The following is a 20,619-nucleotide window of genomic DNA, read 5'->3' on the forward strand; positions in this document are numbered from 1 at the left end:
GTGAGGAAAAATAAGTTACTTAAGACTTTTTGCCATGATTTTCTGGAAAGTTAAAACCGTAAAATCAAAATTACATTATAACATTATAGACGGTGATGCTATTGTAATAGGGTTCATAATACGTATTTAGGCATTATTCAGGCTTGTTATAGTGACGATGAAATTTATACGTTTATCAACTTTATCTTAATGGTATAGAGTGTAAAATAGTAAAACGATAAAAATAAAAGGTTGTCAATATGATCGCGAGCATTACGTGTTACGATTACTTTGTTCAAAATAAAATGGACGTAAAAGCCCTAACTTTCTTACATACCTAAACTCGTCCTTTTGATGGAGATAAATAATTATTTCATTTTGTAAGCATTTATATGTGTCTTAGTTTAATCCTTGTGGCACACATTGTTCAAGGATGAAAGCTATTTTTGCGATGTAAGATGGCTTTTTAAAAATAGTTTCTTCTAATGAAGTATGACTAAATTTTGCCTATAAGTACACAAATGTCAAATTTTATCGTAAAATACTTATTTATGAGTGTACAATTTACACGAGTCACGACTGACGAAGAAGGCAGGACAATATTTTTTATTATAATTTATTATTTTTTATTTCACTTTGTTTGTTTTTAACAATAAATGAAATTTCTAGAACAAATTATAAGTAACTTTCCCACCTTCATATGAGATCACTCTGACCCACACTTAATATTATTTTTTATCTCCCATTTATCAACAGATTTGTATAATAAACTAGCAAAAAGCAGAGCTTTGTAAGGGCTCGCGGAGGTTTTCTACCTTAAAGGGGCCCACTGATTAACAGTCCGCCGGACGGTATCGGCCTGTCAGTTAGAACAAAATTTTGACAGTTCCGAAGAACTGACAGGCCGATACCGTCCGGCGGACTGTTAATCAGTGGGCCCCTTAACGTACCGAACCGGTTGCTGTCCGGTACGCCTGTCTGTTACAGCTTTTACTTTGTCCTTTAAAAACGTGTCCAGACGACAAAATCAAATTGCCAATATCATCCACACGTAATATACAATTTCATAAGTGCTTATTACATCCTATACGGTCGCACAGTACTTTTTGTAAGAAACCCAACTGGCTTTCCTACATAATAATGTTGGGTCAGCGAGCCAATGTTCTTGAATTTATTTTGGCGTCCACTCCACACAATTGATCGAAAAAATATCCCGTCTGGACACCTACTGGCGATAATCACGCTGCTCCGCACATAAACTAACACACACAGTTCCACTAGGTACAGCCAGGGTCCAGCATCAGCTCTATCTTGGGCACTGCTCTTCCAAGTTCTCATTAAGACGTGTCAGATGACCAAAACAGCGTGTGCCTATGTTGCACCAAACCTGAGTTCCACTAGGTACAGCCAGGGTTTAGCATCAGCTCTATCTTGGGTACTAATCTCCTAAGTGCTCATCAATACGAGTCGGATGGCCAAAACAGCGTGTGCCTATGTTGCAACAAACCTGAGTTCCACTAGGTACTGCCAGGGTTCAGCATGAGTTCTATCTTGGGTACTGTTCTCCCAAGTGCTCATCATGACGAGTCGGATGTCCAAAATAGCGTGTGTCTATACGGTCTATGTTGCATCAAACCTGATCGAGTTCCACTAGGTACAGCCAGGGTTCAGCATCAGCTCTATCTTGGGTACTACTTTCCTAAGTTCTCATCAAGGCGAGTTGCATGACCAAAACAGCGTGTGCCTATGTTGTATAAAACCCGAGCTCCATTAGGCACTGTCAGGGTTCAGCATCAGCTATCTTGGGTACTGTAAGTACTGATCTACCCAGTGATCATCATGACGAGTCGGATATCCAAAACAGCGTGTGTCTATGTATGTTGCATCAAACCCGAGCTCCACTAGGTACTGCCAGGGTTCGGCATCGGCTCTATCTTGGGTACTACTCTCCTAAGTGCCCATCAAGATGAGTCGGATGACCAAACCATAATGTGCCTTTGTTACACCAAACCTGAGTTCCACTAGGTACTGCCAGGGTAGTGGGTCATTTTGCTGAACTGCACGCCGACGTTTCGATTGGCGTGCAGTTCCCATACAAGTTGCAGTCGGGTTGTAGTCCGTCTGTATCGGCCCTAAGTCACTGAAGTTTGTATTAATTATGCTTATCTTTATTTATAATTTTAGCAGTTCCAAGCAATAGTAACACTAAAGGCGCCATTCATTAATTACGTAAGACAACTTTTGCCAGCTTTTGACCCCCTCCCTCCCCTATGTAAGAAATAATAAGAATAGGCTGACCCCGTCCCCCTCCCACCAATATAATTTATTTAAAAAAAAAAAATTTTATGAATGTTTATTTGTACCTGTACAAAGGTACTTGAGCTCGTTTAAGCTAACTCTGCACCGTGTTTGATAGCATAGAGTGTGGAAGTATTATTTTAAACGTCATAATTTCATAGAAATTAAAAAAAATATCGCATCTTTGTGAGATTAAGAACTACGAAAACCCCCTCCCAGCCCCTTGTAAGAAAAAATAAGATATGTTCGACCCCCCTCCACCCCAAAATCGTCTTACGTAATAAATGAATGGCGCCAAAACTGTATCTCGAACTGAAAATACCCGATTTAAGTTTGCTACACAACACAAACATGCACAACATGACTGATCATCACATCGTCAGCGTCACAAAACATACGAGTAAATTGACCTCCGCAGTAAATATACAGCAAGATTGATTGTTCTAGTAGGTATTCACAAAAACTTAATTGTTAAAATGGGAATTTCAAACCAAGTGAAGCGAGGTGGGTTGAATCCAAAATTGTACCCACTTTGGTATTCATCGTTGTTAATGGCGTAAGCGCCATCGACATTATTAAACTTGAAAACACCACATAGGTATCGTATTGTCTGAATACCCACAACACAAGCCTTCTTAAGTAGTCAATTTGTATAAGAATGTCCAATATTTATTTATTTATTTATTACTAACGCCATCTGTTAGAGAAAGAAATAATTAACATTAGCACGAATGTTAATTCATCATTTTGCCAACAGATGGCGCTAGTAGTAATACAAAGTGTTATTACTTTATTTTATTTTTTTAGGTTTATAAAATGATATTTTTATGTTTGATAACACACCTGAGACATGAATTTAATTTACTATGTTAAATTTCAAACCTAACAGTGCAGTAGTTTTTCCGTAAAGTGTACCACAAGAATGCATAGTTCGTCGATTAGTGATAGGGCTCGCTTCGCTCGCCCTAACTATATATTTTTTTAAACCTAATAAGTGTAGCTTTACGACTATATTTTTAAAATCCAGATTTCTGCTACACAATTTTTTTAATTGGTATTTACTATATGTACCATGTATTTTTCTATAGGTAACAATACTTACAGTCCAATCGGTTAGACAATTTTTTAAGATAGGTATGAGATGGATTTGGTTTCTCAGCTGTAGGAGTCAACTAATTCTTAAGGTTTATTACTATAATTTCAGTCAGGCCAAATCATACATTATATAGGTACAGTCACATGCAATAATATGTTACACAACGAAGGCCGCAAAAATATCTGGCGCGATCTTATTTGTTTTAAGCCAAATAAGAGCGTGTCACATGTTCTTCGAAGAGTAACATATTACTGCAGTTGACTGTACGTACAGTCAAAGAATTTAATTTCCGTACAATTTAGTACCTTATCACTGTGATAATATGAAAGTGCTAGGAACCTCTGGAATTATTGTTTATTTAACGTAATTAATACAAACTCAATAATTAAGTGCCTTATAAAACCTACCTTCTAAGCCTAGGCCCCTCGGCAAGGTGCCCATCACGCAGGCAGCATTCCCGCTGCGCCCCCGCTACACCTCTACTAGGTATTGCCACTGTGACAAGGGAAATGGTACTGAAATAAAATTCCTTGACCGTTCGTTTTTTTTGGGTAGAATTGGGCAATTTTGTTTTACTAGTATATTACTGGCCGCAACCAAATAATACTAGACCCTACTGTTGTATTCCTGCCGGTGAGAGGTTACCAGAGCTCAACGAGGGTGCGGAGCTGCGGAGTGTTAGGGTCGGCAACGCACATGTAACACCTCTGGAGTTGCAGGCGTCCATAGGCTACAGTGAGCTTACAATCAAGGGGACGTATGCTTGTTTGCCACTGAAGAAGCATTAAAAAAAGTATATATGTATATATTTTTTAATTGTGATATAGGTTTCTAAGCTTCATTGACTTAATTAATTATTATATCTGGGCGATTCTCAGAGATGACCTTCGGTGCCTGACTTCGGTGCCAAATTTTTTTTTTAACTTATTTGATATGCGACTTTATTTCCTAAAATCTAGCCTTAATATAAAAAATATTGGTACTGGAGGCCTCCATTAGAACCTTATAGTTTTTAAGATATTTGAGATTTAAAAAACACCGAAATCATGTGCAGCACTGAAATCAATTGGCGTCACCGAATTCAATAATGCATACACAAAAATCACATTTCATTTTTATATCTCAATTATATTACATTTTAATCATATTTTTCATTCTTATTTGATTATAAGCGATGTAACAAGGCTACTGATCTCGAAAGCTTACATAAATTTAATAGATATAGACCCAAGATTTTAAAATAACCTTGTTACGGCTTGTATAACAACATGTCTAGAAGATATCCCATACTATTTGACTGTCCTCATATAATAGGGCGATGCATGGTCCTGAAACGAGTTTTAGACATGTCGACCACAAATTCGCACATTAGTGCCATGAAGGAGAAGATGTTTGTTTCACACAATCCGACCGCACACGCATCAAAAAGAAACTTAATTATGTTAGCTACACCCGATACACAAGAAATTTTTGAGTGGTGTTCAATGCTTGTAAAATATTTAATGCACTTATAAAGCAATATGATGAAATACGGAAAACAAGTATTTTTGAATAACAGAGTTTTAAAGCGTGAACTCCATCAATTTAAAACTATTTGAAGTGGTCGACTAATGCTTGAAGATTTACCTATTAATTATGATCTCCAGCACCCTCAAACACATGAGCTAAATTGTAACTCCTATATTTAGACATAAAGACATAAGACATTGAGGAGTGTTAAAACATTTGCTATGTTCAATTTGTGTCTATGGCTATCCTTTAGAAATATTGATCAGTAAGGTACGCTCAGTGCCTTTGAAGCGATCTCGACATTTGACGGCCACTTTATTTTTAATCCCTTGTTCTGAACATCCTGTCCCTTGGGTGCACCTTGCATAGTACTTACAAATACAAGTTATTTTAAAAGAAGTGGGATCCAATTGACTGCATTCATTTAACATGGCTGACACGTGTAAAAGCTATCGAGGTGTAGGGCCTCAGGTGATACAGAGGACAATTAACATAATATTACTTCATTGGTTTGAAGAGAATATCAAGACAGAGAAAGAAACATTGGGTCTACAAGTTTCAACACACGTCTGGTTTAAAAAACTACTCATAGTAAACTAGTGTATTTTTGTACCTATTATGGCTTAATTTACTTACAAACATAATTTTACGTTTATACGACGTATCTTGCACTTTTTAGGTGTGATGAATTAGTACAACAAACTAGTTTGCAAAGCAGGATTTGAATTCAGTGATCACTTTTTTGATATCGGTGGTCAAAAAATCCACCGAAACCAAGGAAATCAACACCAGCGATGTCAAAATTAATCGCTTTTCAGCAATTACAGAAATAGTATGAGTGATACAGAGGAGATGTAATAATGATGGATTTACGTACTTTTGAGGATTTCTTAATCACTTGCATAACGACAAATGCACTAAAACTTTCGGAGTAAATTGCACCACCGATCTCAAAAAAACATAGAACCAAACCCACCGAAGGACTGGGAAACCTTTAAAAAATCACTTTAATATACTGTGACTGTACCTCTACTTTATTCAATGGTTAAGGCACAACTAAAGCATACTATGTTTGAGACACTGAGTTCCTGGTTTACAACTTTGAAGGAGTACCGACATGTTTTGCAAATTACACCGAAATCAGGCACTAGCCCGGGACACATCGTAAATTTGGTTTTATGCAATGAGTTGAGCAAACACATTATTGTGATATAAAGAATATGATAAGTTAACTAATACCTTATGCGTGAATAACCATAATAACTCCGATCTAATGCCCCATCTTGAGTAATAATTTTTTGTTTCATAAAATCTGGGTGCGGGACACTCCCACCGAACATCATTTTTGGCATTTGAATTTTTTTTTCTGGTATTATATAAATAATAAATAAATAATTTGATAGTGTCCCGGACAGAATATAGGCTGAAGATCATGCCTAAATTAATTCAGATTTATTGAACAGTAAATTCAATCATTTATTGCCCCGGACACGTTAAAATGGCCCTCCTGAGAAATGCCCATCTGGCACTGGTGCGTGGCTCGGTGCATCTCGTCACACGTGTCATCCATAAGTGCATCGGCTGCGCGTGCACTTTCTTCTTATTTCAAACTTTTACTTTTTATCACTCCCGCTATTATACCAGCCATGTACTATTTCTTTTTTATTTGTTTTATGACATTCTGTTTGCCAGTCATGCAATATTTAATTTATACTCAAACGCACGCAACAAGAAAAGGGCGCTAAATTCGATTTTTCTATGCGAGCTCATTTTTTTTTAATATGCCGGCTTTTTCTACCTCAGAGCATTTAATAACTGGAGTCGCCTTTAAGAGCTTACCCCTCTGCCGAAAAAATTGCACAATTGTGCAAACTTTTGTATGGACTGACATGGCTATTTGTACGTTACGTACAAATCATATAAGTAGATATAGCAATACATTTGACGTCCCCACCCCCGCAAAAATCGGCAGACTGTTTCTCGTGTTCGTCTCCAGTTACTAAATGCTCTAAGTTTTCTATTGACAAAGTGGCTGTGCCAAAAATTATAATATAATTTTTAATATTATTAAAACTAGGCGAAAGAGAGTTAGACTCTATGTGGAAAGAGAAGTCACTTAATGTATTCTTTTCCATATATTCCACGACTCTTCTCTTTCCTAGCAGACTCTATCACACTTGACCTTTAGTTCGTATTAGAGCTCTACTCTCCTGCAGCGCGGCCTTCAGCTTCACATGAAATCAGGGTGCGTAGCCAACATGCCGATCGTTTACGCTCCGTAGCGAATGAAACGCAACTCTACCACTGTCGCACTAATATGGAAAAGTAATAGAGAGACACAGAGCTTTAAATTCGTTATTATTGTAGCGCTAACGATTGCCGCCTTGGCTAGACACCCTGACCCTCATGAAAAGGAAAAACGCGGATTTTGGCGATTAAAACCCCTCGAAGCTTATCTTCAGTTTTACCGTTTAAAAAACACTTAACTATTTGGACTCTGTCTGGACTCCGAACCGATCCGTGCTCTACGAAGGGCCCTTGGTATATTTGTATAAAAAATAGGGATGTACCGACTAGTCGGGAAAGCCGACTATCCGGCCACATTTGTAGTCGGCGATTAGTCGGCGACTAGTCGGCAAAAATGGCCGATTAGTCGGCACTTTATTCGTTAAAGAAAAACAGAAAAAAAAGAAATTAACAGTCAATATTTACCATATGTTTTATGTTTTTTTTACTAAAATACCTATTCAGGGTGCATACGAAAACTTTTGTTCATATAATTGACCGTTTGATCGTTATCGTATGTTGGTGTTTTCCTCTACAGGTCTCGTGTAATTTCATGTGCAAGTTCGATAGTTACATGTTTTTATTATTATTCAGTTTTTGTTTTTTTTAATGGTGGAGCCATGAGGAACTATTAATGTTATTGCAAAATTGGGAGACTTAGTCAGGGCACGTTACTCGTAAAGACGCTGACCACAGGGGATAGGTTCTAAGCTGGCGACTACGTACGGGAAATAGAGCCTTGAAAATACCTCCTACAAGCTGTAGGTACTGACGGTCTGCTCAGGATATCAAAATAAAAGAACTAAAGACAGAAATTGAACGAGGATTCTTGTGATAGGTCTTTGAACCTGTAGAGAACACCTTTTAGCCAAGCTAAATTATGATGAATAGAACAACCAAAGGAGCAAAACTATTGGTTTCACCTGAACTTATACGAAACTAATGATCTGGCCGACTAGCCGACTAATCGGCCATTCGAGCGCCGATTAGTCGGCTAGTCGGCTAGTCGGCCAAATCAATAGTCGGTACATCACTAATAAAAAACCAAACGGAACGAAATATCGACAGAAATCGTTGAAGCTAGAGTACCGTAAAATGGGTTGAGTTGGGACAAATCCGAAATTCAAACCTCAATAAAAGTTTATTTTTTCATGTGGCACGTTGATTTATATACTTGAAAAGTGTTCCGGTAGTTGAACTTTAGTTTTTCAATGATAATCTGTCGTTTCATTTCATAAATTCAACGATAAACACAAAATAGTAGGAAATCCCGGCTCACCCCGTAGTCGGGGTTAGGGGGAATAGGAATTGAGTGAGAAGGGATAATTGCATTCTCAAGAGAATAAAGTATTTACGTAACAATGTGATAACTCTGCTCAAAAAATATGTACCATCTCACCCCCCTACCATCCCTCCTCACCCCATTCATAACCCAACTGCCCTCATAAACCCTACTTACCCCATTTTACGGTAAATAGATTAAATACCATCAAGGGGTCATCCATTAATTACGTCACACGAATTTCTAGGTTTTTTTACCCCATCCCCCCTCCTTGTCACACTTGGTCACATTTGGCAAACCCCTCTCCCCTGGTGTGACGTCACATTTCTTCAACGAAATCGGCAAATATTTATTTAATATTTTATCAAAATATTTTTGACAAAATATTTTAGTAATTTTATAACCCAAAACTGATTAAGAAATTAAATTAAACGAATAAAAACGATTATCGTTTCAAAACCTTGTTATTTAAATGACAATTAACGTATAAAATAATTTAAATACATTTTCGGTTACTGATGAAGTTAAAGTGACGTCACAAAGTTTATGACTCCCCCCTCCTCCTTGTCACAACATGTCACATTTTCTTGACCCCCTCCCTCCCCCTAAACGTGTGATGTAATTAATGGATGACCCCCAACCTAATTTTATTAAAAGTCTCTTCGAACTTCCTGGCATATATGTATTCCTCCTAAGACTTCTATCTTCTAGCAATTTAGCACATATCGTAAGCAACTTTATTTCAATAATGCGTAATTGAAGATAATCTATGACCTACGTGCATCGACAAATAGATACAATGTCGCTATCTTTGGGTGAACGACTGCTGTATGGACTTAGATTTCCACGTGTTGCTTCCGTACATAAAAGAAAGTCACCTTGTTAGTAGGCACATTATGATAAAAACATTAATAATATAACATAATCCAATACCTACTGCTAGTGTAACACGTAGTTCGTCACAAGTCCCAAATTTTCTGTTAAATAGCAACAAAATTTTGTGACCCACTGCTATGCAATTTCTTTCAGTGTTGCATAGGAAATATGTCAATTATATGAGAGGTAACACTTTAAACTCTCGCGTTTTGTACACTTTAATTACCTACACAAACGGGTCTACCGCGATATAATTTCATTGTTTTTACCTTAAAACGTCGGAATTATATCGCGGTAGACCCGTTTGTGTAAGGAAATATATATGAGGGATGTTTAGCCTTTACCCTATAAATCATTAATCATCAAAGAGCAACCCAATAGCAATCACCAAAGAGCAATATCTTAACCCTGTACAACCTGCGTGAGCTGCCTACTCGTATAAAAAGTTGTAAAACACTTTGAAAGCAAAAAAGCGACGGCGCGGATCTCGGCTTTGACATGACAGCTCTCTTTATGGAGGTAGCTAAGTGAGAACGTCTTTTTTTTTTTTAACAATTATCGTTCTGAAGAATTTTTTTTAACCATTTTGTCCAAATCATGCAAAATACAAATTTTAGGTGCTCTCTCTTTTTGTGTGTGTTTTTTAAATATCTTTTTGCTCTAAATAGTTGGCGCTGTAGCGAAGCTTGAGTACACGATTTTTTATTTTATTTTTCAAGTAGGTAATGGGTTCAAGTAAAGCTACTAACTACTAGCTAAGGTAGGTACTACATCACGTTCTACCTCAGGCACCTTACTTATTTATTAATTTAACACTGAACACTACGGGCATGTCAAGCATCCGCAAGTTTGTAAACTCTGACCATGCTAACTTTATAGAAACTTGGCGGTAATCATTCATACATAATATATAGTTGAATCATCGAGAGCGTGGAATTGCATATGTAGTAGTATTGTTTGTTTACAGGCATTCTATATTTGAATTTTCTATTCTCTTGTACTATCAGCATACAACCACTACAAATGCAATTCCATCTTCTCGATAATTCAACTATACCTACACACCTATCTCTATTAAACTCTTTACTTGACGTAGTAGTACTTGACTTAGCAAGAAAACTGAGCGTGGTCCGACATGGGTCCGACTCTATGGTAAGAATGAATGATCATAGCCGTTCTTGTGATACTCGTAGCGCCAACACTACCATATTTTGCAAAAAAAAAAAAAGAAATACCAACTTTTCAAAATAAGAACGAACTCATCTCAAAACGTTCATTTTAAGTACCTGTTAAAAATTTTACGCTTCTGTGCACGAAAAAAGTGACAAATGAATCAATAAAATCTTCAAATGGATTGTGTATGGCGCCAAAAGGGTGTAAAGAACTAAGACCAACCGAAATCAAAGCTGTATAAATTAATCTCAAGCTAAAATGATTCTTATTTTGATTATACTAAGAGGTACATCTTGGAAATACAGCTGTAAAGTTAAGACTGCCACGTGGAAAGCACATGTGTGTAGTTTCAATAGTTTTTTCGCTATCCAAAGTGCTCCTGTTATTCCTGAAAGAGTCACGGGAGAGTGTGGACGTCCGCCATTTTGTTTGCGCGGCAAAAGTTAGGTTATGTGTCACGTTGACAGTTCCCGCCGTTTTAGTGACGTGCTACAGTGATTGATTAGTTATCGGTAAGTTTTTTTTTATTTTATGCATTTATTTTCGGAATGTGCTGTCAACGTTTCTGCTGACAGGGCGAATTAAATTATTATTTTATGTCGCGCACCAACATTGGCATGTGATAATGAATTATTTGAATTAAGATATTTTTGTTTTCAATATTTATAAATATAGATACTTGTAGAAATTGGTAGCTTTGTAAAAAAATCAGAATCTTTTTTTCCATTGTTTTTTTTTGTACCCATGAATAAAAACAATATAATATAATAAAATAACACACTATGTAATTAAGTACAATAGTTACAATATAATACAATATTCATCAATGCACATGTAAGTACCTGTGTACACAATTACTTTAAAAAAAGGATACTTACATGTTTATGTTTAACAAAAAACAAATAAGTTAAAACAATTTTAATTTGATAAATCAAAGAGCATTTATTTATTGCTGATTTAAGATCGAAAATGGTACCTATAATGTACTCCGGCTTACTCACTTTGCCAGTAGAAAAAGGCGCGAAATTAAAATTATCCTTGGGAGGACCAACTAATCGCGCCAATTTTTTTTTAATTTGCCGCTTTTTTACTTAATGATATATTATACTATTTCTTACAGAAGGATAAGGCTTGCCAAACTATAGTTAACTTTTGCTTATTTTTTTAATATGTTTTTTTATATCTCGTGATGTTTTTAAATCTAATAAAAATAGATCGTGTTTTATTCATCCCTATGGTTCCATATATTTTTGGTCCGTATGCCTAACTAACAAAATGTCAAGTAAAAAATTAAATGAAAAATACCCAATTTTTGATGTCTTGGACATTCTGAAATGTAGGTAAATGTAATATCCCAAAAATTATACCCATCTAAAATAGTATTTTCATTCGTTTCTTTCTAGAAATTATGTCTATTACGTGCAAAAGGTTGAACTCGCAAAATATTTTTTAAAAGTTTTCAAATAGGTACGTTAACGCAAGAGCAGGCGATATACCTAATAATAATTAATCGGTAGCTTCTGGTATCTTCCGTAAAGATAAATAACCACTTACAATAGCTTAATGATATCCAAAAATACAGTTGACCTAACTTTAGGTATCATTAGCTAACGGTAACTTCCTCTTCGTCAAAATAGGTTGCAGCACTTAACACGTGTTGCCAGTCTGTAATACAACGCAAAAAAAACGATTAAATTTATAATTCGCAGATGGCCGCGAGCGGAGAAAGTTTATTTTTATAATAATAGCGAAGCCACATGCGCAAACGCAAACACCACATGTCAATGGTCTTAAGATTACTGAACTTTTATAGGTAAATGAACCCGATATGGCTGAATTCATCACACCTTACGAAGACGACGGCCTGTTCCAAGAGACAGATGGCGTCACAGACCTACACGCTTATTACATGTCGCAATTCAATTTAGAAATAGAAAGTAATAAGAGGAAGAGCGATAACTTCAAATATGGAAATGAAGAGAGCTTCGATTTTGAAGTCCTCGATTGGAACAATGGAACCACTCCCAACACTGACTTTGAAATAATAGATGAAGTAATTAATAAGAATATCAAGGAACATAATATAAAAGAGGTGCTCTTAGATCTAGACAGCATCGAGTTTGATGACAATAGTTTTAAAAGCGAATCTTATAGCGAAACAAGAACTGAAAATAACTTTTACGAAGGAAATAATGACTACATAGATGACGAATCGTTAATTGATGAGCTTTGTCGAGAAGATGGTGAAAATTCGAACTCCGGTTTCAAAGAAGAATATCTTGCTACTCCAACAGAACCTAACCAATTACCTTCTATAGAAACTGCTTTTGCAAAACGTTATTGCAATTATAACGTAGAAGACGTACCACATAAACAGTACTATAGCCAAAAAAATGAAACCATTGTAAATAGTAATAATAATACAAGTGTGGTTAACAGTTTAGAACAATACAGTTATCCAAACAACATTTTGTATAATTTAGATAGCGATAAAACCTACATTTTACCAGATACACCGACAAGTTGTACGGAATTCAATTTTGAAAGACATGGAAGAAAAGTTTCAGTGTCAGAATCGATCGAGAGCGACGTGCAGAGTTCAACTTACTACGATGAAAACTCAGAATTGTTAGACGAAGATGAACTTTTTGTTAACTTGGATGATTTTGGTTTGAATCTTGAGAGGGAGAATGAAGAAGTTAATGTTGAAAATAAGTACAACTACTCAACTGAAAGAAGAACAGCCAAGGAGAAATCACAAGGTAATTATTGTTTTTTTACTAAATAAATAGTAGAGTGCCAACGACCCCTACATCAATAATAAAAACTATGTAAACATATTGGATCTAAGGTAAACGTCCTAGGATTTGACATCCTGTAAGTCACCAATATTGCTTTGAGTTAAAATTGATGGTATTGCTATTGGGACCATGTCCAGATTGTCCACTACTGTGACATTTAGATGATTTTTTTAACTATAGTTCGTTTTTTTTAGCATTAGAAAGAACTTGAAAGAAGGTAAGCGATCTTGACATGTCTTTTAATTGAAAACCGCTTTTTAAAAATCAGTAACTATTACTTATGAAAGCAGAAGAATATAAGTGATCGTATTAGATTCATAATTGTTACATATTTGCCGTAACTTATTTTTAAAATGTGTTTTTCAATTAAAAGACACGTCAAGAGTGTTTACCTTATTTCTAATGCTAAAAAAAACGAAGTATAACCAGATGCCAGATATGCGAGATGTGGAAATTGGTGTTTAAAATGTCATAACCTGTTATATTTTACTTTCAGGAGAACGAGTGTGCTTATGGGAGCATTGCTACGAGAGGTATCCGAACCAGAATACTTTGGTGGAACACATTGAAAGAGCTCATGTTAATACATACAAAGGTAATAAATAATCTCGTTAAATTTGTTGTTAGACAGGGATATACTTATATAAAAGTCCAATTATTTGTATGTCAGTTGTGGTTCAAATGTTATACGTAATCCATTTTTACCGACTACATTCTATAGTCTGTCAAACAACTTTGTCAGTAGTAAAAAAAGCCTGACCAGGAATATACCTATAGGCATATATGATCACGCGCTATATGTTGCGGGATTTCGCTGGAACTATTTTTTTCATACTATACTGTGCTGTCACCCCATACATGAGAATAACAGCGCCCTCTTGACAATGATCATATATCAGGCCAGGCTTCAAAATGGTCAGGCTTTTAAAAGGCGCGAAATACAAATCTTCTTTGGGACGACAACCTTTCGTGCCTAATTTTCCGCTTTTTTCTACTGACGGAAATGACTTGACGGTGACGGACTATAGCTAACTTTGAAAGAAGAGAAAGTTTTTATGTTTTTATAGGAAATATCTGTACCCATGTTAGTTTTCCAAACTTTTGCTTGTTTAAAAAAAATTACATCGCATACCTTAGGTATTCGTAAGCGCCTAACTATCACATGTACACGGTTATCAGGCACATTTTGTGGAAACGCCGGTCGGTCTCCCTGCAAAAAGTGCCCGGCGACCGTATATGTAGATTAGATGTAAATAAGCGCATAAGTTAGATAGGAACAAAAAATAAACAAAATCTTTTTTACAATTTGACCAGTGTTGCCAGGGCTCTGGAGTCATAAGTTACGTTTCGTTTCCCTAAAAGTCACGTTTTTGCTGCTCAAGTCACATTTTTATATTATTGTATTGTATGGGTAGGTAAATCGATTTTGTTAGAAGAAATTCAGAAAATAATATATTTCACAAAAAATCTACTAACCTTTTATGATGTTTCCTCAAAAGGAAAAAACGGAACCCTTATAGGATCACTCGTGCGTCTGTCTGTCTGTCCGTCTGTCACAGCCTATTTTTACGGAAACTACTGGACCAATTAAGTTGAAATTTAGTACAAATTGGTGGAAATTAGTGACCCAAAGACGGACATGTAAGTCATGTAACGTAAACAAATGAATTTTAAGCATGGGGGCTACTTTTGGGGGGTCAATGAGAAAGTTAAAAAATTAATATTTTCAATAACCCAAGCAAATTAGAAAAATCTGCGGAAATAATTCGTGTAATAGTTTTGTAAATTGGTACCCTTGTGGTGTCCAGATAAACATACTAAAAGTCCTCGAGGGTAGGGGTGTGCTGAGAGTGCAGGGAGGGTTAAAGGTACCTTTTTTCTTCTTTTTGCTCATATCTCGAATATATGTACAAATAGCATTATAATTACTTCGGACAAAAATTTTATCATACAACAATTTCCTACAAATTTGGTTATGTTTATTTTTACTTTACGATCAATACTTTAGGAGCTTCAGGCTGTTAAAGTTAAATTAGAGCTAAAAAAAACCGGCTTAGAGCATGTCGGACCATGCTCAGTGTAGGGTTCCGTAGTTACCCGTCTGTCAAAATAGACTATTCGCAAAAACTCTAAAACAGCTATACCGATTAGGTTCGCTATATTTTTCCTTGAAAGTCTTTACTAAGCTATGTTTTTATGATTTTTTTCATATTTTTTGGACCCATGGTTCAAAAGTTAGGGGAACTAAAGGGGAAAACACAACTTTTTTGCTTTCAGATTATTTCCGAAAATATTAAGTTGATCAAAAAATGGTTCTTGAAGACCCGTATCCGTTTTAAAAGACCTATCTAACGACATCCCACACTATAGGGTGGAAGCGAAAAAAAATTCATCCCCACTTTAATGTAGGGCAGCCACCATAAAAAAATATCATTTTCTAGTTTCTATTATTAAATTTGGCTTGAATATATAAATTTGTTACACTGACAAAGTCGTAAAATATAAACTAGAAAAAATATTTTTTTAGGGTGATTCCCATACATTAAGTGGGGATGATTTTTTTTCTCGCTTTAACCCTATAGTGTGGGGTGTCTTGGATAGGTCTTTTAAAATGAATAAGGGTCTTTAAGGACCATTTTTGATCAACTTAATATTTTCAGAAATAATCGATCTGAAAGAAAAGAAGTTGTGTTTTCCACTTTAGTTCCCCTAGCATTTTAACCATGGCTCCAAAAAATATTTAAAAAATTGTGAAAGTAAAACTTAGTAAAAACTTTCAAGGAAAAATATAGCGAACCTAATCGGTTTAGCAGTTTTTGAGTTTTTGCAAATAGTCTATTTTGACGGACGGGTAACTACGGAACCCTACACTGAGCATTGCCGGCATGCTCTTGGCCGGTTTTTTTTAAATATTATATGAGCAGGTCGATTAGCTTGCTTATCCTAAACTATTTTTTTTTATTTATGATGAACAATTACGAAAAAACGACGTTTTCTTAAACCGTCTATTTTTTATCTCTTATTTAACTTTAACAGCCTGTAGCTCCTAAAGTATTGATCACAGAGTAAAAATGAACATAACCAAATTTGTAGAAAATATTGTGATAAAACTTTTGTCTGAAGTAATTACAAATGCTATTCGTACAGATATTCAAGATATGAGGTTAAAAGAAATGAATCATACACTAAAAAAAATAACTACTACTATCAAACTAAATGACACCGTCATGTCAAGGTAACAAGTCTCATCTTGCCACGACTATTATAATAAACATGATGGTGGATGTAACGTCAAGGTGTCAGTGCAAGTGTCAACTTGGGTGCGTTCACCGCGTTCCTAAATAATATAAATTGCAGAACTAAACTTGTCCAAAATTCGACTAGCTTAAAAGTCACAAAAATTGCCTCAAGATCGTAAGTCACGCACATGTCACACGAGAAGGCCAAAAGTCACGAAAAATGTGACTTTTGTGACCATCTGGCAACACTGAATTTGACGGAAGTGTGATTCAACAGCATAACTTTTAAATAATCAGTCATAACATTCTCAGAATGTCCATTTTTGCAGGTGACGAATTCAGCTGCCTGTGGCGCGAGTGTGCACGCGCACGGCGCCCGTTCAACGCGCGCTACAAGCTACTCATACACATGCGGGTTCATTCCGGACATAAGCCTAATCGCTGTCATGTAAGTTCATAATCTTCCGTTTCATTCTTTTTACAAGCTTTTATATAACTTGCAATGTTGTAAGTGTAAGGTAAACGTACTGGTGCTCGACGCGGTCCCAGTACATGTCATCTTGAAACTTAAGTCATTGTCAATAGAGGTGACGGCAAGGTGTCATCTATTGGGCATTAGCATGTCGAGCACTAGTACGTTTACCTTAGATAGGTTCAATTTAGATCCGCTTCCCATTATTCGATTGAGCAGAAACTTCACATACGTATCTAAGTAAGTAAATTGGGAGAAAGCAAATATGGAATATTGGATGCAATATTATGGTACCATCGAGCTGATTTGATGATGAACACAGGAGGTGGCCATAGGAACTCACATAAAACAACGCAACCTAATTGTCGTGTCGATATTAGTTGCCTGTTGAAAGAAAACTACAGTTAGCGATAAAAACATGGATCAAAATTGAAATTCTTGACAACTCAAATGGTGGTCGTAACTCAAAGAAATTTTGTCCAGTGATCCCTGAACTCCTGATTTAACCAACATCTGTACACCCCAGCACCCAGGTTGCGGCAAAGCGTTCTCCCGTCTAGAGAACCTCAAGATCCACGTGAGATCGCACACGGGGGAGCGCCCGTACGCCTGCCCAGCGCCACATTGTCGGAAGGCGTTCTCCAACTCCTCGGACCGGGCTAAGCATCAGAGGACGCATTTTAATGCTGTAAGTCCTTAGTTCTATAGAAAGCATTACGTAATCACACCGATCACCTGTCTTAGACAACGTAGTGTCGGAAGGCTCTGCCAGGACCCGAACCATTTTAGCGTGAGTCATAATTATGGTAGACGTTCGAATGCTCGTCACTGTCTCATGCGATCTTTTCCAGGCAAAATTTCGGTACACGAGATTAATACGTTTATGACTATTACCTAATACTTACTACCTACTATGATAAAATCAAAAGGGAACATGCAATCGCTCTTCGGCAAGCCCCTTAAAAACATATATTAGAACACGCGCTCTCTATCCGTTTTCTACAGTTTGTTTCTGTTATTTTGGAGGGAAAAGGGTGCCAAGAAATGAGACACGGCCGTTTATCGTATAGCTATATATTCCGACTGACAAGATATTGCCGGGTGCAACCGGCTGACGTGAAAATATCATCTACCCGATATCTTAAACCTAACAGTTTCTAATCATGATGTCCATCTTCCAGAGACCCTACGCCTGCGGAGCAGCCGGCTGCGGCAAGCGATACACCGACCCCTCCTCCCTCCGCAAACACGTCAAGTCCCACCCCCACATCACCAGCGTGCCCAGGACCTGTCTACCACCGCGACCTCGCCGGATAGAGCAGGAACAGATGGTGCCGAGCTCGCCAGCAAAGCTAGCGACGCTAAGGTGCATCAGGGATAAATTGACTGTACCTAGACTACAAAGATTATAAACTGTAGCGTAGGCGGAATACTTTCCAAAGCCGTAGATCAATACCTTTTATTTTTGGAAGTATGACAAGGCACGCCAGCACATTACAAGTCTGCCCAGGACTTGTCTACCACCATGTCTTCAACGGATGGAACAGTATCAGCGGGTACCGAGATCTGGTGACGGACGATGCTTTATCGCTACGATAATTTTAATCCATTCACACTTATAAAAGTATTAAACCGTTAAAAGTAGGCAACCTTAAGAACCTTATTTGGCGCAAGTATATTTTTATTTCTAAACAAATCTCATATTTTAGTCCTAGTCCAAGTCCTATTAAATCTCGAATGACCTTATTTTCTTTTTAATAATTAATAAAATTTCTTTTGTTAAAGTACAAAAATTTTACTAGATAGTTAGGTAGATATTTGTACAAAATAGCTCAAGTTTTACAATGAAAATGCTCATTTGAAAGACTGTAGTTGTAAGCTTACTTAATAATTATTCCAATGTATTAGTTATAAAAACTATTCCTTTGTTTTAGAAACAAAAGATCTCTAAGAAGCATTTTTAGGAAAACATGTATGTAATGTAGTATTATACTAATAGGCCAATATATATTTTAGGGACCAACTTAGTCCAGTTAATGGTAGTAAACTAGTTGTCTTCCTAAAAAGTGTTTTGAAAATCAATTCGTGTTTCGATTTTTAAATTTTTATAATTACTTATAATTATTTTTATATGATGGTACAATTAAATACTTAGAAAAAAAAATATTTGTGAAGATTATCTTTATGTTAGTTTTGTACATATTTCATACGATGTTTTCTAATATTGATATTGTTTATCTAAAGTTTAGAATATGTCTTCCTAAAACACCTATCATTGCTCAATTTTTATATACACATTATGACTACCCAGTTACTGGGTAATTTAGTAAGTTACTAGATTTTACTACTAAATGATAATGGCCAGTTATTTTTTTATCACATAGTATATGACTAAGAATTTTAAAAACTTAGAAACCTAGTTTCATACTTCTGACGTGTTAAAAAGTGAAGCCAAAATACTAGTTTAAAAAAATCAAGTTAAAGGGTAGTAGTAAACGATGACTTTCGCTAGACCGGCCGATGCCCGGGCCGAGGCATCCGGCATGTCATTTTCTATGACGGCTGATCGGTGATCACGTGGTGCTTTCCATAGAAAACGAAGTGCTTGAAGCTCCGGCCCGGCCCCGGCGCGGTCTAGCGTGAGTCATCCTTAACCCCTCCAAAAAGTTTTGCCACAGTTGTTAAAAAATGCCTTCTCAGGTTTGCGATGGCTCTGTTTGTTAAATAATTACCTATACATGTTCATGTAAATGCTATTTTGAAATTATTATTTTACTTATTGCATTATATAAGCTTGTACAAATATAGAAATTTAGAATGCTTTCCAAAGAATCTCGCGAGTATAATATTTTTAAGTATTTTTCCATTGTAAGATCTCCAAGTATTTGTTATTTTTAAGTAATTAAATGATGAAATAAATACTTTAGCGGCAGATGCTGCCACGCTCAGTAGAGATACTTAATAATTGTTTAAAATAAATATTAAAGTTTAATTTGCATTTTGTTTGTTTTTCAACCTAGGTACTATTATAAACCTACGACCTGTCTATTGTAGATATATTAAAGAGAACAATTGGTAAAAAATACTCTGTGATAAAACAACACAAACTAATTCTGCCGCCTTAAGGAAAAAACCATAAGTGAAAATTTTTGCGAAATTGAGTTATTGACACCCTCGAAATAAGGAAGAAAAATGATTGTGATTTTTCTATCTAGCAGTTATTTCTTTATCTATGGTGACGATTTAGACAAGCATGACTACACGCCATTTCGGTAAAGTTACTTCCTTTTTGAGAAAGAAAAAGCATAAGTATATATTCATAGACAGAAAAGTACCTACGTAAGTGACGACTTGTGTTTTTTTTCTTTTGTCTTGAATTTCAGCCCAACATTGATTTCACAAGATGAAAAACCATATTTCGGTATTATTTAAAATTTCTATGAAAAAAACCCATAAATTGACAAAAATGTTCATTCTTGTTAGTATAAAATTATTATTAGTCATAACACTTGGAATCTGAAAAAACATAAGTCACACGTTATGTTTTTTATAACTCGTATGACTCTTCCTTATGCTTTTTCTGCTTAGTGTCGGTTTCAAAAACAGTG

General features: G+C 36.0%; 2 protein-coding genes across 3 annotated transcripts in view; one reads left to right on the top strand and one right to left on the bottom strand.

Moving 5' to 3' along the window:
* Window positions 1-20,619, bottom strand: part of LOC134801424 (putative nuclease HARBI1) — a 143,208-nt gene that overhangs the window by 38,938 nt on the left and 83,651 nt on the right. The gene's annotated exons all lie outside the window — the stretch shown is intronic.
* On the top strand, window positions 10,740-18,423 carry LOC134801548 (uncharacterized). 2 transcript variants are annotated; one of them, XM_063774144.1, is made up of 6 exons: window positions 10,740-11,011; window positions 12,313-13,261; window positions 13,797-13,895; window positions 16,869-16,987; window positions 17,538-17,699; window positions 18,193-18,423. In XM_063774144.1, exons 2-6 carry the CDS (start codon window positions 12,328-12,330, stop codon window positions 18,421-18,423), a joined length of 1,545 nt encoding a protein of 514 aa, XP_063630214.1. In that variant the 5' UTR covers window positions 10,740-11,011; window positions 12,313-12,327. The 2 variants fall into 2 exon arrangements, with proteins under 2 accessions (XP_063630214.1, XP_063630213.1); XM_063774143.1 differs by lacking the exon at window positions 10,740-11,011 and having other exon boundaries at window positions 12,067-13,261.

This window comes from Cydia splendana, chromosome 22 (genome assembly GCF_910591565.1).
Source record: "Cydia splendana chromosome 22, ilCydSple1.2, whole genome shotgun sequence".
In the NCBI taxonomy this organism is placed as follows: Eukaryota; Metazoa; Arthropoda; class Insecta; order Lepidoptera; family Tortricidae; genus Cydia; species Cydia splendana.

Coding starts and splice junctions, on each gene's coding strand:
- LOC134801548 (XM_063774144.1), top strand. CDS start 12,328: ATGGCTGAATTCATCACACCTTACGAAGACGACGGCCTGTTCCAAGAG. Junction 13,896..16,868: donor TCATGTTAATACATACAAAG/GTAATAAATAAT, acceptor CCATTTTTGCAG/GTGACGAATTCAGCTGCCTG. Junction 16,988..17,537: donor ATAAGCCTAATCGCTGTCAT/GTAAGTTCATAA, acceptor TGTACACCCCAG/CACCCAGGTTGCGGCAAAGC.